The sequence below is a fragment of the Corvus moneduloides genome, chromosome 7 (genome assembly GCF_009650955.1).
Source record: "Corvus moneduloides isolate bCorMon1 chromosome 7, bCorMon1.pri, whole genome shotgun sequence".
In the NCBI taxonomy this organism is placed as follows: Eukaryota; Metazoa; Chordata; class Aves; order Passeriformes; family Corvidae; genus Corvus; species Corvus moneduloides.
Genome location: NC_045482.1, coordinates 28,607,889 through 28,625,764, shown reverse-complemented (window position 1 = coordinate 28,625,764; position 17,876 = coordinate 28,607,889). Strand labels below are relative to the sequence as shown.

At 42.1% G+C, this 17,876-nt stretch overlaps 1 protein-coding gene across 5 annotated transcripts in view; it reads left to right on the top strand.

Annotated features, from left to right (window-relative positions):
• SEMA5B (semaphorin 5B) overlaps positions 1-17,876 on the top strand; it is a 271,124-nt gene that overhangs the window by 129,542 nt on the left and 123,706 nt on the right. For all 5 annotated transcript variants that reach the window (XM_032114157.1, XM_032114158.1, XM_032114156.1 and 2 more), the window contains exon 3: positions 7,429-7,634. In XM_032114157.1, coding sequence (XP_031970048.1) covers positions 7,481-7,634 — 154 coding nt within the window. In that variant the 5' untranslated portion in view covers positions 7,429-7,480. The remainder of the gene's footprint in view (positions 1-7,428; positions 7,635-17,876) is intronic.

Below are 17,876 nucleotides of genomic sequence, written 5' to 3'. Positions count from 1 at the left end.
ATCAGTCCATGGGTTGAGTACCAAACCTCAAGCCAGAAAGAGCTCTTGCAGCCAGGTGACGATTTGCAGTAAGTGTGATGCTGAATCTGCTGTACTCGTGTTATGTAGCTGATCTGCAGGTAAGCAGCACATCTGTCACCTTGGGTTTGCAGCCCCCATGCAGAGGATTCCAAATCACATGTTCAGTGAGAAAGGTGACTGCACTGCAAGGGGTGCTGAGCCCTTGCACACTCCCCTGCTACAGGCAGGGCCTCTGGAATAGTTATTCCTGCTGTTGCTGCTGTCCCATGAGCCCTGGGGGGGCTCCTCTCTTGGGCTACACTTGGGTTACACTCTTCCTCTTTTTGATTGAACATCAGAGATTCTGACTGGGAGTCAGGAGCTCCAGTAAATGTTGTGTCTGAGCTGCAGTTGTGCTAAGTACCATAGCATCCATGACATTCTGTTGTTGAGTTAGACTTCGCATTCATCTCTGTGTTTCACAGATGGAACACATAAAAATAATTCCACAGTCAGGTCCAGGAATTACCAAAAAATTTGGTAATTCTTTGACGAAACTTTGATATCTCTCAGAAAGGCCATTCTGTGAACAGTAAATAGAAGATATTTCCATCCCCCCATATAGGCACTTTTGTAGAAAACAGTGGCAGCATACCACCAGGGAGATAAATGAGTGTGAGCCTTCATTGCCAAATACAATCTTTGAATAAACAGAAGACTTCAGACTCCAAGGCACCTTTTCACAAGTGCTAAATTCATACCCCAAACAAATGCTAACAAAGCCTCTCATGTCTTTATATTAAGTGTGGCCAGTAAAAAAAAAGATCTAGAGCTCTCTGGGGAGCCTCACGAAGCACTTGGGGACACACTCAATGTGTGGTCAGGTTAGCACTACTCAAAAGCAAGTCTGAGTGTCAGCAGAGCAGGTATTTATTTATGCCCACTGGATTTGGCAGGAACCCAGAGGTAGAGTATATTTTGCACTGTTACACAGATTTTATTGTTGAATCAGCTTTATTTAATGGAAGCTTTCTATAATAGGGTCCTGTTCTGGAGGGCTTCCTCTACAGGTGAGGAAACAGTTCTGTTTCCAGGAACTTGTGGCAATGGACTGCACTACGAAGGCCAAGTAACCAAGTGGTGACTGATGGCTTATTGAGGGCCTACACCAGTCCACAGAGAAGAGGCCTGACACCAACCAATTCATTTTGTACTAAACCATTATTAAGAGTTTTGTCTCTGTTACCTGTTCTGAATCAAAGTATCCCATTGTACTTTTTGTGGGCTTGGTTTGGGACCTTGACCAGTCCTGGGTGGCTTTGATCAGCAATCAGGAGCCCTAGAAGTAAAGTGCCCCTAAGTGCACTGTCAGTCTTTTGTGGGATATAATCCTAGGAGCATCAAAGTATAGACTATTACTATTCAGCTCCACTACAGGCTTCATGAGCATGAACCAAATCATATATTGGAAAAACTGATTTCTCCCTTGCAAAGAGTTACCTGAATTATTTATACAGATCTAGATAACAGAAGGGTTTCAGTAAATTGACCCGTGTTGAAAAATCTTGGTTGTTTCATTCCTGATACAAAGCCTAGTATGATACTGCAAGTAGTGCCCTGCAGACTGTGTGAAGCAGGAGCTGTGAGAAGGGTCAGCATGGAGCTCAAGCTTTTGCTCTGCCACAAGACAGCATATTGCCTGCACACACTTGTGATGCACCCTGCTGCTGAATTGCAGGGTTTTTTGAAGATAACCCTTGAATTATATGTATGAAAATGGGGGTTTGTCTTCCTGGGGTGTTGTGAGACCGAGTTCAGTCTGAGACTCATAGATGATGTTGCAGTTGAGGCCATGGGAAGCCCTGAACAAGATGGGTACACAGGAGCCTGGTGACAACCAGAGCAAGAGCTGTGGCATATAAACCATCATGAAATCCAAAGTGAGCTCACTGATTCTTCAGAAGACTGTAGGGTGATTTAATTAAAGCAAAACAAGATTCTCATCTCAACCACAGTTTGACCATTTCCACAGATTTGCCTCACAAGTAAATAAATGAGGAGAGCTCAGCATCCACAAGTCCAGTCTAACAGTGCATATGAGATTTGACCTCTGGACATGCAAGTGCAGCGTGCCATGTTTTGGCTGTAAGACAGATCCATGTCCCCAGCATGGGCACAGCTGAGTGTGTGGATGTGGCCAGGGGCAGAGGGAAAAGCTGTGCTTTTTCTTTGATAGTGTGGAATGGCCCTTGGAGCCTGTTGGGTGGGATGGATTCCGGCTGGAGAGGGAGGGAAGGGCAAGGAGCATCGGATGAATAAAGGACCATAGTTTTGTTGGCCTTGGAGCTCTCTTTTCTAGGGCAGAGCTGCCTGTGCCAGCCTGTCATAGCCACATTTCTGAGCTGTCTTGCTTTACAATGTTTATATTTATTTCACTTATTCTTTTTTGAATACTTTAATGTCCACATCTTTCCATTGCTCTTCTTCCCTCTGCTATCGCAGTCTAATAAAACCATAACTGTGGCAATCACAAAAGATCCTGAACAGAAGAATAAAAGCTTTTGCAGGAGGTTCCTTTTTTAGTCTTTTTTAAAGGCATCTCTTTCTTTTAAAATGAAAGATGAAGCATTTTCTTTTATCCTTTAACTTTACTGTCACATTTTATTAAGTAAAAAATGATAGTTACAGTCAGAGAAAAGCAGGATATGAATTCCTGGTACAGCCATTTTTAAAGTGTGCTTTGTTTTAAAGCCCTGAAGATTGATTGAAGGTATTTTTCTTTCAGACGCGAAGCTTTAGTCAAAAGGGGCCTGATCTGAGTTACCCTCTGTAAATCAGGATTAGTTCCTGTGAAGTCAATGGAGTTGCAATGATACAACAATGGGGTGAGTTGGAAAAGACTCATGCCCTGACAATGAATAAGGGAGGGACTGTGGGTGATCCCCTGAACGCTGTCCTTGCACAGGGGTGAAGCCACAAGGCAAAGCAGAATTATACCCTGTCCCTCTCGGGCTGCCATGGAATGTCCTGGCTGAGAGATGGGCAGGCAGAGTGGTTTTATGCTGGCATGGGCACTGAGGTTGCAAATCTCAGCTTTGGAGATGCTCTGAGTGTGCAGACCTCCTACCTTTCCCAGATGGAGCAGCTCTGTGCCCATCCCCTGCCGCTGCCACTACACTCAGGGAGGCCCATGAGCTGAGAAAGCCTGATTTAAGAGACAAGAGGATAGTGGCAGAAGTGGTGCTCTACAAAACACCTGTCTGTGGAGCAAATGTCACCAGATCCAGTGTAGCCTGAATTTATTGACCTTTTTCTGTCAGAGGGCTGTAGGGATTCACTGCGTGGAGTGGAAAAGGGGAGGAAGATGTCCCATCACTGGCCCTTGGGGCTGTGCAGAGACTCAGAGGACAGGCTTTCATGAGGGACAAGACAGATAAACCTGGACAGATAATATTTTTGGACATTTTTATCTTTTTTTAACATGTCTGCATTGGGCTAGAGAGAGGAATAGCTAAGGTGGTAAAGATGCATCAAGATGAGCAAATAAAGAATTGAAATGATATGTCCTGTCTGAGATTTCAGTTTAACCAGGGATTTAAGCTCTCGTCTCTCATCTGCACTGGAAACTTGACAGCTGATTTCTTGAGCCCTAAGCCATTCTGAGCAGAGGGTCTAATAAGAACAGCTCTTTTTATAGCATTTAACTGTATCTAAATGTCTTAAGGCCAGGGCAAGTTCCAGCACTGCAAAGCACCACTAGTCTGGGCTGTACTTGGGATGTGCAGTGTTTTAGCAGTCTCGATGGGGACTGGCCCTAAGCACTAGTCATACTCCAGGCTTCACAGTGAAAATCTGCAGCTTGGGCAAAATTGGAGGCTTGGATTTGGCCACCTCCAGTAAAACCAAAACATTTCATTTCACTAAGCCACTTCATAACTGCTGGACTCTCCCAGGCAGTTACAAGCTTGCTCTTGGCACACAGCTGACCTGTGCTTGCACATGGCGCTGCTTCATATTAGCAGCGTGAGGTTCTTTTTGGAAATGAATTTGCAGCAGCTGGGAATTGCTAAGTTAGAGTCTTAAAATATTGAGAAAAAGTAAACAAGGCAGCCTGGGAAGGGACAGGTTGAAGGACTAAGATTTTTCAGTGTTATCCACTGTCTCAATATTGTTCAACTCCAGGGCTCTGATTTCTGTTGCCCTTGATCAAGCTGGCATTTACCCACTGATTCTGACTCCAGTAGACACCAACTCAGGGCTGCACATGACACTGATTTTCCTCAACTTTCCAGAACACAAGAGTGCCACACATTGGATGAATGCAATTGGATGTAAGAGATAGGGAACACGATGAAGGATCCGAGTTTTTTATAATGTTTCTTTTTCACCTTGGTTTGGTCATTTATTATGTTGCCTTTTCCTGGTCTTCAAATCAAGAGTCAAACACGATTAGAAGGGGAAAAGGGATTTTACCTTGGAATTTATTTCAAGGCTCCTTAGGTGCACATGTCCAGGTCAAATGCACCGAAATGCACCCCGCAATGCACACCCCCAAAAGATCGGGTATAACATTATAGGTTTTACTAATTAGCATATCAATCAAAAATTCCCCAATGAGAGGCTCAAGTGAGCCCCACTCCCCAAGGAGCCTTTCCCTGGATGGTTCTATCTTAGTTTACAGAATGTGTTCTGGAGAGGACCTTGGGGTCTGGGGCACACTGATCCCTAGCTACAAAGCTTCTAAAATGTTTAGTCTCTTAGCTTGACAAACCAGTCCAAGAATGTAGGCAAAAAGCACTAGGAATACAGAAGCTGTAAAAAAGGTATAACAGGGGTATCAAAGAAAAGGCAAAAAATCTTCATGGCATCAATTACTTTCCACTTCAAGTTTGAAACCATTATTTTCATGCACACTTTGAGTTTCCCTATTACAATAAGGAAAAGAAGATGGAACTTTACCCCAAATACTGGTTATGGCTTTCTAAGGAACACTGAAGTCTCTTGGGCTGTGGTAAAATCTCCCAGGGAAAGTGGCAGAAATCCAGATACTTGGCACATTTTACAACTAGTCCAGACAAAACACTAGTAAATGTACTCTGCTTTGGCACAGAATAGGCTGTGGGATGTTATGAAGCTTTCCTGTATGCAACTTCTTATCATTTCATGACTATAATGAGTGTGAAACTTGAAGAGCATAGGACTCTATCGTGTCTTTGTTTAAAGATTTTTTTTTTTCACCTAACTTGAGATCATTGTTTGGATGATTAGTACATGAAAATGGCCATATTGGCTCAGACTAGAAGTCTGTCTAGTTTAGTACCTTCTTTCTAAGATTAGCCAGTAATGGCTGCACTGGGAGTAGTAGAGCATGCATAAAGTGAGATTTCCGTGACTGTCTTTTCCAGTTTCCAGCAAGGATATCTGACAGTGAAAAAGTCCTTTTGCTTTTTGTGCATTTCCCACAACAACCATCTCCTATCTAAGGAAAGTTTGGCTTCGACTTTAAGTGTATCCGAAAGCTATAAAGAATGCATCTCTCTGGCCTTCACATCTCTGTGCTATGCTTCATTTCTGGATCTTTACTGAAAAAAAAGGATCATTTAAACCAGTGGATGAAAATATAATGTGAAGCTTCATCATCAATAACTTTTATTACAGTGTGACTTGCACAACATGTCCATCATGTGAGGTGCCACAGTACTCAGTGGTGTACACCCTGCAGTATGCGTGTGCTTAATGACTAAACACTGTGCTGGGCTTAGCGTCAAATGATTTCACATCTCTTCCTTCTGCCAGTCCCATTTTTTAATTTAACATTATATTTGCTGTGCTTTTAAAAACAGCCACCCTCCGTAGTAAAGTGCTGTAGAACCTCTTTTGGAGAGCTGGAAGGGGATTTTATATATCACTGCATAAAATCTGCATGTATATGGGGCTGGAAAAAATGTGAAATGCTGTAATGTCTCACTCACACTGGTTGGGAAACCAAGTCCCTAGAACTATCCTGAGCCCTGAATGCCAATGCTGTTTTCAGTCAGAGGTACGGAGCTGCTGCTGAGGACATGCAGAATGGATGCGCTGGCAACTCATCTTTCTGCGTTTAAAATCACGGAGAAATACAGTTAAGAATAAAACAGAGGATCCTTTTTTCAAACCATCTCCCATTTCTAGTGTAAGCAGTCCCTTATTGCTCTTACGGTGCCCAGAGACCTTTACAAGCTCCTTCCAGCTCCTTGATGTCCTCTATCTTGGAGTTTGCTCCATGCCACGAGCCTGTCATGCATCAGTGCCTGATGTTACCTGCCATCAGCCTGCCCATTTCAGGTCACTGAAAGGGTTTTAGAGACTCCAAAAAAAAAATACATGGGTATCAGGCACTGCAGGTGTTGACTGTTACACTAACTTTATGAATCACACCTGCAGGAATCGAAAATCTCATTATGTGTGAATTTAATCAGAATCAGCTTTATCACTAGATAAGATTTAAAGGTAGGATACTCTATTTGTTTAAAGCATGTGTTTGCAATAATTGAACAAAGTTATATAGGAAAATATAATATGCACATCAGTGAGATTAAATTTGGCAATGCAGATTTTCTCAAGCTGCAGCATCATCTTGGGAAGCTTGTGGCATGGGCTAATTAATCCTTCATCCTCTGCCTCAGGCCTGGTAGGCCCAGGGGAGTCTTTAGAGCTGTGCCTTTACTGCTACTGTTGTTAAAAATGCTTACATAGAAAAGGCATGACTTTCTTCTCTCCTCGCCTGAGAATGAATGCTCCTCCTCTTTAGCTATGCCTCAGCTCTTGTGACTGGGAGCTCTAGCATCTCATAATAATGAAGGCAATTGACTCACTTCTCACCATTTCCCCCTTTAAATTATTCTAATTTTTATGTTACCTCAATTAGCACTTTCCTGGAAAGACCTTTATGCTGGCTTGGTTTGTTTCAAGGCATTTAAAGCAGCAGTGGTTAGATGAATAAATCCCATGTTAGAACAGTGTTAATTGCACGAGTGTTTTTGTGGTGACTGGTGATGGCCTTTCCTTAGCAATCTCTTGAATTTAGCATGGAACTTACCATGGACACATTATGAAATTGAGGAGGGAGGTGTCCATTCTGGGGACACATTTATGCCTGGAATATTTGAAATTTTATGTTGTCAGTGCCAGCCATTGCACACCAGGTGCTTTATAAGACACATACCCCAAGGGTACATAGAGACAGATATTTAGGGAGCTGTGCACTTCCCTTCTTTGTGGTTGTAAATTGGGGTGGGTTTTTTATTTTTATTTTATCTTGGTGCTGTTTGTGGAATATCATCTGATGTACGAGTGGGTTTGGGAGGAAAGGGGAACTCCACCCTTTGCCATATTCCTTGCTCTGGATAAGCATTTGCTTTTCTGAAAGTGGAATTATTTGTATTTCAGGTATCCTCCGTGGGCCTATCTTGGAAGCTAGATCTGCAGCCGCCCTTCAGTCATGATTGTTTCAAGATTAAAGGCCATTTCCCTATCATTGCCAAGCCTTTTTCTTCTTGCTTTTCATCTCTCAGCATCACAGAATGTACCTGAATACACTGAAGCTGAACATCAGCAATGTGTAAGGAAAGAACACCCCACAATTGCTTTTGAAGGTAAGAGCTTCTATTCCTGTTTCAGATTCCAATAGGATGATCCATTTAGGTTTAGTCTGTGTTGTTTTTCCTTACAACTGTGATCCACAGCCAGGGGAAGTGGCCTGACGAATTGTTTTCCCTTTGATGCTTTACAGTGTTTTAATTCTGAGGTTTCACAGCAGTCAATTCAGGCAGTTTTGGAACTACTGGTCTAAGAATCTCCATTTTCTACTCTGCTACAGGCTCCCTGTAATCTTGTGCCACGCTGAAACTGTGTTTCAGTTTCCTTTTCTCTAACTGGATTCCCTAATGCTGCACCTGGCTTGCTGGAGCCAGACACTTAATAAGTGAAATGTGATAGAGAGTTTGGACACGCTTGAGTGCAAGATAAGTAAGTTGATTTAAAATTGCAGGGAGTGGCTGCCCTTTTGTTTGTAGCATTCCTGGTTTGGTTTGGTTTTGTTATGTATTTGCCACATGTGCTAGTAGTTTTTCTGGCCTTCATCTGAGCATTTAACTTGAATGTGAGAGGGGGGCCTTTGTGTTGTAACGGCGAATTCTTTTACTGTTCTTTTGAAGCGTGGGACTTCTCTTGTCCTTATCCCAGTCAGATTTTCTGTGAAGGTACATGGCATGTACTTCTCAATTGTTGTCTGGATAATCTGTGCACTTATCCACACAACAGGTAGATCTTTATATTGGTACCACTATTATTATTTGAAAATTCACTCCAGACTAGTGTGTTAAACTCTGTGTGCCAGCATCAGCAACTGCTGAGTCTCCTTGCTAAAAATGGTTTCCTCCTAAATGTTGAAATATCGATTTTGGTTCCCATTTAAGGCTTTACAATGCATCTCCAGTTACACTCTTTGCTAAAGGCAATTGAGTATCTTGCAATGTGTCTCTAGTTAGGTTCTTTGCTAAAAGCAATTTAATTGTGGTTTTGTGACCTTTGAGATAGGGTTTCCAGGAAGAAGGTAGTCAAAGGCTTTCTTGCTGACCTTTCAGGGTTCTTCTAGAGAGCTTTACTATTCTTCACAGAGGAGGAAACTCTTGTCTCTTAATTTGGAAAGTTTAAGAGATTTTGTGTCTGTTTTCCATTATCTATGCCTTAAGGGTTTAAATGGATTAAAATAAATTAGCAGAATCTTTAAGCCTACATGATACGACACCGGTTCTAACCTTGCTCCAGTAAATAAACCTTGATTTTAATTGCTAAATAAACCTAACCATCTGTTTTAACTGGGGAGGGCCAAAAAGAGAAGCCCTTGCTGTTGAAACATGGTGAAATTCAGTTCAGTAGATAATACAATAACAAGAATGTTGTAGGTACAGAAAAGAGAAAAAGTGTTGCTCTCTCTATTAACCAGGAGCACCAAGCTTTGAATTTACAGAAGATCTGTCTGTGCAATCCAGCACTGAGGTACATCATTCTGCAGGAAATCTTAAAAGCCCCAATTCCTTAAGTTGAGGAATTGGTGGGCATTTCTTGGCGCTCAGTATGAGTTCTACTCTGCAGAATCAATGGCTGTGTAAACACACTCATAATCTGCCAGTTTACTTTGTTTTAATCAGGCATGAACATTTCACAGGAAAAAAAAGCTGTCCTCCCCTTTCGCTGCTCGTTCCTTTCCTCTCTTCAATGATAGAGGGCAAAAACTGGTGAGTTAATTAGAACCTGACAATTGTGCAAAAGAAAGATTGAAATTGCAGATGTGTCAAGAAAATGACCCAGATTATCATTTGAGTTTCTTAAACCCAAGTTAGATTCAGAGTTATTGTTTTTTCACAGCACCTGTTTCCTTGTGATTGTTCATGATACAGTTTAATCTTGTATTTTCTGCTGCAAAGCTCAGCTGGAAAATACACAGGAATTAAATTAAAGGCACCTTTTTTCCACTGCACATAGCTTTTAAGGTCTGGGGAAGAGGGCTCACATGTCCAAAACCACATCTCTCTTCATAATCTGATTTCTCTTAAAGCTATACCCTGTTCTGATGCTGGCACGCACAGGTTTAGGCTGCAAGGGTAGACAAGTAGGGGAATCTAAGTATTATGTGGTGTTCCCAGGTTACTCTGAGGATGTCTCTGCTTAACAGTGTGGCTTGTGGGCTTTCTGTGGGTCTCCAAATGCATTGACTTGTGAATCACAAGCTGGTACACGACGGGAGTGTGCAATGACTGAAAGAGTGACCCCTGCAGAGCCCTTCTGATGCTCCTGCTGCCAGGGCAAAGGATTATGTTACACCAGCAATTTTCAGTGGATGGGCCATAATAATAATAAGGCCTCTGACCGTTCAGTCATACAGGGTACATTAATTTACTGCCAGAATGAATAGGTTAACAAAACAGTTTTTGTAATAAAGGGGTTGAATAATAAATTAATAAAGGGGATCTTTTTCACAACTTTGCTAACCAGGCTTCCCATCACCAGACAAATGGGATGGCATAGCATGTTTTGTGTTCTCTAGTCTTCAGTTCCCACTTTACTTGTGCTCAGTCTCTTTTTATTGTTCTTTACCCCTAGAGGATATTCTTAACATCCACTTGACTGGATAATATCCTTGTTGTAGAAGAATCCAAGTAAAACGTCTGTCTATTTTTCCCTTATTTCCTGAGAAATTACCTATTTTCTATGTTGTTCTTATTGTATCTCATCCACACTAGCCGACCATCTGTTTGAACTGGTATCTCTTTGTCTTGCTATGAGAGTGGGTAAGAAAGATAGCATCCAGTACGTCCTACTCATTTAAGCAGAAAGGAGACTATGTATGCAAAATGCTTTTACTTTAGCTGTCTTCAGACCTGAACAAATGCCTGTTTCTTTACAGACTCCATTCCCCAAATTGTTTGTGCCATTACTTGTGGCGTAGAGAAAATGGTCTAGACAAGTCGAGGAACATAAATTCTGGTTCTAGATATACTTACTTTAAGTGCTAAAGATAGTGTTTGCACTGCCAGGAGAGATGTGGGCTGGGGAGGAGCCATGATCTGAATGGTTTATCCTTGCAGCCTGCATGGAGATCCTGAGGGACACGACAGGAATTTTGTGCTGCAAACACCATCCTGTGTGTTTGCACAGTACCAGACTAACACAATGGTGCCCCAATTTCCCCGGGGCTTATAAATGGTGCTCATTGTACAGTTCGCCAGCAATAATAATGTACCCAGTTTGGGCTTTTCATAATTAGATTGTTCTATACTGTGCTCATAGGAAATCCAGTTAAAGTTTGATTTCCCTTGTTAGATCAATAAGAAAATGATCTTCTGCTTCCCAGGAGGCTGTTTCTGGTGTCTTACTACCTATTTGACTGTTAGTGGGTAGCATTAAGGATCATTAAGGATCTTGCATGCTTGTTTGTTTTTCAGTGAGTTGAGAATTTAGTAAAACAAGTCAAGTGTATTCTTAGTGCATCCCTTTTTATTTATACATGCACGTACACATGCATGCATCCAAGTCCCATTTCACAAAACAGTTTGTCATCCCAGCACAGCTCCCCTGTGGTCCACTCTGGTAAGCCAAACACCCGAGGATTTGTTTCTAGTTCTTGTCAATCATGTTCATGTTTCTCGTCTTTTCTGTATGGATCTTACCACCAATAGATCAGTGCCTGCATTTGCAATTGGGCTGTGCCTGTGTCATGCTGTCCTGGTTGCCAGCAGCATACTTCATTGTTGCACAGCTCTTTCTTGGACATAAAGCACCTTTGCTATTCCTTAAAGTCATTTGGATAATATCCTTTTTGCAGAAGAATCCAAGTAATACTTCTATTTTTCCCTTATTTCCTGAGAAGTTATGTATTTTCTATGTTGTTCTTATTGTATCTCATCCACACTAGCCAACCATCTGTTTGAACTGGTATCTCTTTGTCTTGCTATGAGAGTGGGTAAGAAAGACATTTGGAGCTCCTTTCTAATGTGCCTCTTGGGAAAACCAGAAACGTCTTCCGTGCCCATACTACAAGGTTTGTTATTTCAAGAGCCAGAGCCATGAGGGACATGCATTGATGTTTGTAATGGCTGCAGAGTGCTTAGCTTCATCTTGTTTACCAAGGAAGTGCTTAAAAGTCTGCAAACTCATCTGTATTACATGCATCATTTGGATGTTCACAACTTCACTGGAAATGAGTTGTAGACAGGTTTCCACTTGCAGTTTCTACCATTATTTATTTCTCATTAATTTAATCCATCAAATCAGTGTGCTCAGGAAAAGTATGATAACTTCCCTAATTTTCCTCTGTTCTGTCTCTCAGGGCTTTTTCCCCTGGGTCTTGGCAGTTAGGGTAAGCTGGAAGAACATAATTTGTCCCTGCTTTATGCAGCCTGTCTTCATAAAAACACCTCAGCTGATCCCATGCTGAGGCACAGGACAGAGGTGGACTTGGTTAAATAGCTTATGTCTCAGATCTTCTGGGGACTGCAAATCTCAGCTTTGCAGACTGTGTCATCGTGGGTGGTGTGAGTTCTCAATGTGTGGCATTTGATCCATTGTCTTTTCCTCAGTCCCTCCTAGATGCAGACAAGTTGCTCTGTCTGTTGCCTCAGGTTTTCAAAATGATTTAGTTTGTGTGTGTTTAAATCTGGGGTTTACTTCAGACTGTCTGTAATTATTGCCTCCTACTAGATAAATGTGATTCAGGTGACTTGAATGTAGCTTGCTGTGTATTTTCTCAATATTTTGTTTATTTAAACAATGTTTTATTGAAATGTGGCCAGCTTCAAACATTGAAACCTGTGGGGAGTAGCTAAATGTTTTCTTGTATTGAAAGCAAAAGCTATTTTAACTTTGTGGGCTGAAGGATAATAAGGTATGATTTATTTGTTGAAAAAGTTCTTGATATTTCACCGAACACCCCCACTGTTGTTGAATTGGTCACTAATAGATTATTCCCTTTCCCGTATATTGATGGGAAAAAAAAGCATGTTAGCATTCATCAACTCCAAAGGCCAGCTGGGAAAGTCCCTTAGGAAATTCTGGTCAAGATTTACACTTTTCTTGAGCAAGTGAGATTTTGACAATCCAAACCAAAGTTTTAGTTAATGAAGAATGAAGATTGTGGGGTGAAGTATTGGAGGTGAATCTATCTAAGCATCAAAGGGAAGACACAGTACATTGTGGGAGAATTGTCTTCTAGCTCATAGCCTTGCTGCCCTTGGTTCTCCATATGAGGAGTCCAAACATTAACTAATGATGGAGTTTGGGCTGGAAACTGGTGTCATCCTGTGGGGGGCTTCAGAATATTTTACCTTCAGTGCATTTCAGTATGGATTTTGTTTCCATTAAGCAAGCCTTAATGGAACAGTTTTATTTTCTTTTTAATTTTGAAAACAAGAACTTTCTTCTTTAGATTTGATTTAGAATTTGTTTGAAAATTATGACTGATAAAGCCACAGATATACAGTAGTCAGAGAAGTAATTGCTCTCAGGCAAAACTTCTGAAAACTACACCCAACTGCTCTCAATATATTTTTCATTCCATAATAATAATTTTAACAGTAATGATGCTAGTTCTTTGAGACTTCCTCATTAATGGTGTACAAGGCACTTCACAAATAATTGCAATGAGATTTGATTGAAAAAGTTACTCAGTGTGCTGTTTCTTGGGACTTCAGGAAGAAAAGGAGGGTTGGAAGAATGTCCTTCATTCACAAAATGATTTAGATGGAATGAATCATGACAAGCAGGAGAGAAAAGGAAGACTTTTCAGTGAAGCTTCAGGAAGCAAAATGATCAAGTAACTTACATATTGGAGTGAGGGAAGGTAAAACTTTAAAGATGTACAACAGCTCAAGTGAAGGAGCAGCCTCTGACCATGAGTGGTGGTGTTGATGAGAGGAAGGCATCCTCAGCAGCAGGACTGAGGGAGGTGGACTCACAGCGTGGAGGAACAGGTACTCAGGTCACCAGTGTATTATGCGTGGACCGGACCAAGGCCATGAAAAACTCATCTCAGCAATGGAGTAGATTACTGATATTTTCCAGATGTACCACTGGTGTAACTGGGGCTAATGGCAGCATGTGCGTGAGCCTGTCTTTGGCACAGTGGTTGGATCTAGGATGTAGAGATGGGCAGCCTTTTTTTGGATCTCGAGCACACATCAGAGAAAGGGAAGAGGGTGGCAATCTAAAGTGAAGTGCTTATTTTCTTTTTCTGTGGTTCAGTGCAAGCAAAGGCATCCCTTGGAGAGACCTCATTTTCAATTTCAAATCTTACTTAATATAGTTCCCTAACTGAACAAGTTTGTGATACAGCAGTGGCACAGCAGACCTCATTTATTTAGCACATCTGCTTCTGATAAGCGTTAACATATCACGTTCTCCTAAAACCTTCTATTCAAGGATGACATTATGCTTTGATAAAGTTCACTCCAGTACTAGCAATCTCACAAGAAATATTCTTGTTTTATCATACAGGGTTCACCCTGGAAAGCCCACAAACAGTCTCAGCTCAATTGGGTTCTGAATATATACTTTTCTTTAAGTCAGTGGGGTTGTTTATTATTAGCCAAGTTCCAGTTTAAAAACACTGATCCTTATGAGAACAGCCTACTTTCAAAACTCTTTCAGGAATTTACAGCCTGTGCTCTCATTCCTTGCTGTAACTGCCTCACGGTGGGAGCTTTGTCTGCAGAACACAGGAGTCCTCATAAGCCTGGCACCTACACAGCACAAACTGTGCATTAAACTGGGCATCTCCAGTTCAGTCTTTGGTTAGCCAGCAAAGAGCATCACCTTCTGCTTCAGATGTTCATCACAATCAGGCACTTCTGCTTCTGTGGCAGATCTGGTTACCTGCAGGAAAAATTCAAGGGGGGTTTAGCCCTACTTTCTCTGCCTTTTCCTACCTTCTCACTAGTGAAAACAGTTGTCCTGAATATTGTACCGCCTCTGCTGGCACAAGTGGCTGATCTAGACATGTAACTGTAAGGACAGTTTACCTCCAGATGTGGAGGATGCAGACTGAAGGATCCTTGAATAATGACAAAGGGGTGTTGGGTTTTTTTCCCCCATCAGACTGCAGTGGTTGTAGGAGCCAGGATGCAGCTTGCTTTCCTGTTTGAAAAGAGGGATTATACTGATCAGAATGTCATAGGAAGCTGCAAGTGATGCATGAGCACTCACTTTATCTTTCTCAGTGAGGGAGATTGCATGACAGCTGCGGGGCTTGTCTCAGTAAACAATGGATCACAATACTTAAGCACTGTGCAACATCCTCAGGAGAACAAGAAGCCTCTGGGTTTGCTCATGGTGGGACTGTGTGTGGCACTGGTTAGCCAAATTTCACAAGCTGGTGGTGGGGCACAGGGCTGTGGCCGCATGACACTGTGCAGTGCTGTGTGGGGTTGCAGGCAAGGTTGTTGAGGAGGATAGTGTTAGAGTTGTGTTTGCCCCAGATGACAGCCAGCTGAGGAAAGCCAAATCCATTCTTTCCATAAAATCCTGTGCTATGTAGACACACAGCTTTGGTCCTGTAAATCTCAGGCAGGGCAAACAGACAGCTTATGTCTCATGGACATGCATCCATATCCACCAGTCTTGCAGCACTGTGGCATCCCCTCTTGCTCTTTATTGGCCATGGCCAAGGACCATCTGCAATGGTGTATTTGAGTCACTCCCTGGAGGTATTTAAAAGAAGAGTAGATCCTTAGGGATGTGGTTCAGTGATGGACTTGGCAGTGCTGCATTAATGTCTGGACTTGATGATCTTAGAGGTCTTTTCCAACCTGAGTGATTTTCTGTTACTTGGGGATTGCGGTCATGGTGGGTCTGAGCTATAGGAACCATGCTGAAGAGAGAAGAACCTCTCTCAAGTTACAGGACTTCTTTCCCAAGCCCCAGTCTGAGGCCTGGGGACCTGCCAAGTGAAAGTCTCCTGGCTCCTGGAAGTCTTCTGGATTTCCCCTGGGTCAGGTCTGGATGGAACTTCTACCCACTCTTCACCATGTGCAAATAGGAACCCAAGTGAAACACAGAGGGCTGAGACTGACCTCTCTGATGGAGCAGAACTGCTGAATACTGTAGAAATGTGCCAGATTTGGAATGTGAATTGCAGTCCTTCAATATCCTTCCTTGAGGTGGCCCCAGGACAACTTATCAGCACACTGTCCCATACTGGAAGTGAGCACTAGTTCATGTTTATTATTTAGTGTTTTCTTTATCTGGGATTGAATCCCTGGGTTCTTCCTCATATATGGGTGTGTTTTGCCAGCTGCTCCACATTAATAATAAAAAAGTAAATAAATAAGCAGTTATAATTGTACTTTTGCAAAAATTGGGTTTGGACTAAGTTCTTTTTTCTCCATATTGAAACAATTTAGCAACACTTGTTTTGAAGAAACAATTAAAATTTAGGAAACAAAGAGTCAAAATGCTTGGTATGCAATAAGCAATACTTAGTGCCTCCTGTACATCATGTGCGTTACAGATAATTAGGCCTTGATGCACCAGCCAGTATCCCTAAACCCATTTAACAATTGGAAGTACTGAGATATTAAATAGTTTCATGATTTGCTCAAGACAGAGAACTCCTGTGTCAGTGCTATTGAGCTCTTGGGACCATGCCTGCATCTCCAGCTGTCATTTCTCTCTTGGGGTAGAAGAAGCTCAGCAAGATCAGTTTGGAGAGGAGCTGTAGGCATTAAGGGAAGAGGCACAAAATCATCCAGGTCTTTAAATGTTACTGTGTTTATTGTGATTCCTATGCCTCTTTGGAGGCAAACCTTTGGTTTGGCTTTTTTTTTTCCTTCAGAATGGTAAAGAACAGAGTCTTTTCTTCAGTCCTGTTTTATTCCTTGGTAGCTGAGGAATAGTACTATTCCCTCTTTTACAAGACCAAGAGAAAAAGTCTTATTACTAAGAGAAAAAGTCTTAGTCTTTCTTTTTCCAGTCATCTCCTATCCACATATTCTGGGACAGTTTGGAGAGGGACATTAGCAACTCTTGCTTCTCGTATCTCATGGAAAAGGAATGGCTCACGGCAAGCTGCTATCACAGTGACTCACAGGCCACTCATGGGTTAGTTCATTGTTCTTTCATCTGAGAAGGGGCTTTGTAGTTGGTCAAGACAGGAAAAATTGTTTGAGTGGGCAGGAAATGAGGTAGAAACATGGCTGGAAGGTGAAGAAGACTGCTATGAAAGAAAGCAGGAGTAGGAGCAGAGGTGATTATGGGGTCAGAAGGGTAAACTGGATGAAACCATGAAACTGAGACAGCTGGAAGAACATCTGAGTTCAGTTTAGGTACTAAGGGGAGAGAGAAAGAAACTGCTGGTTTGACCTGTTTTGTAGGAGGGCGTGTATTCTGTCAACAGCCTTCTAAGTCCTCAGAGCTGTGAGTGGAGATCAGAGATTTGAGAAGGCAATGACACTGGAAATTGAAGCAGTTGGGATGAGGACATATTTAATGTACAATTAAAGATTTCAACGGATCAGGTTAAAGAAAGAAAGAATATCAGTAATGAGGCGGAGGTGGTGATGGGAAGACAAGACAGCAGGGTGATATGAATGTGTAGGAGGTCTTCTAGGGTAAAGCCAGATTGAGATTTTTGGCCTAATAAGTAAAGTTGAGCTCTGAGTGCTGACACATTTGTTTGCTCAGCTCTGCCTGTGCAGCAAAAGATTTCTCCCTCCCCTGATAAATTTGCTGAATTGTGGAGCGGTTTCGTGTTGCGGAGGCTACTCTTAAAACTCAGCATGGGGTGGGAGTGAAAGTAATGTCCAAAGTCTATTGCACTAACCTGTGGTGTGACCTACAACTGAGAGCTAAAATTTGAAATGAAGCTGATATTAAAATATGATTCATTGTCAGTCCAATAAAGGTAATGCTGTAATTTCATTGTAACTTCTATGCATTCTTGGAAATGTCCACACTTGCAGCGTTTGAAAAGACAGGTGACAGCATGGCTGGGTAGTCATTAGCCTTCTCAGCTTTGGTCACAGCCTTGTTTGCCTTGTCTCTGATGGATCTGGTCAGGGGCCCACACAGAATGGAAACTGTGGCCTCAGTCTTAGCAGGCAACTGTCAGCTTCATGGAAAATGCTCTGAATACTGAGGATAATTGAAGCAGAGGATGGTCTGAGATGGTAGGTCTGATTATGAAAAGGGGACATTTCATCAGTCTATACCAAGAAGAGAGCCTGAGGCCTTTCCGTATTTTGCAAAGTGATTTGCATCTCTTGGTCATGGTTCAAATCCAAGACTGAGAGTCCTCCAGGCTAGTGGGTGGTCTGAAATAAAACTGAGTGGCTGAGTACTTGCAA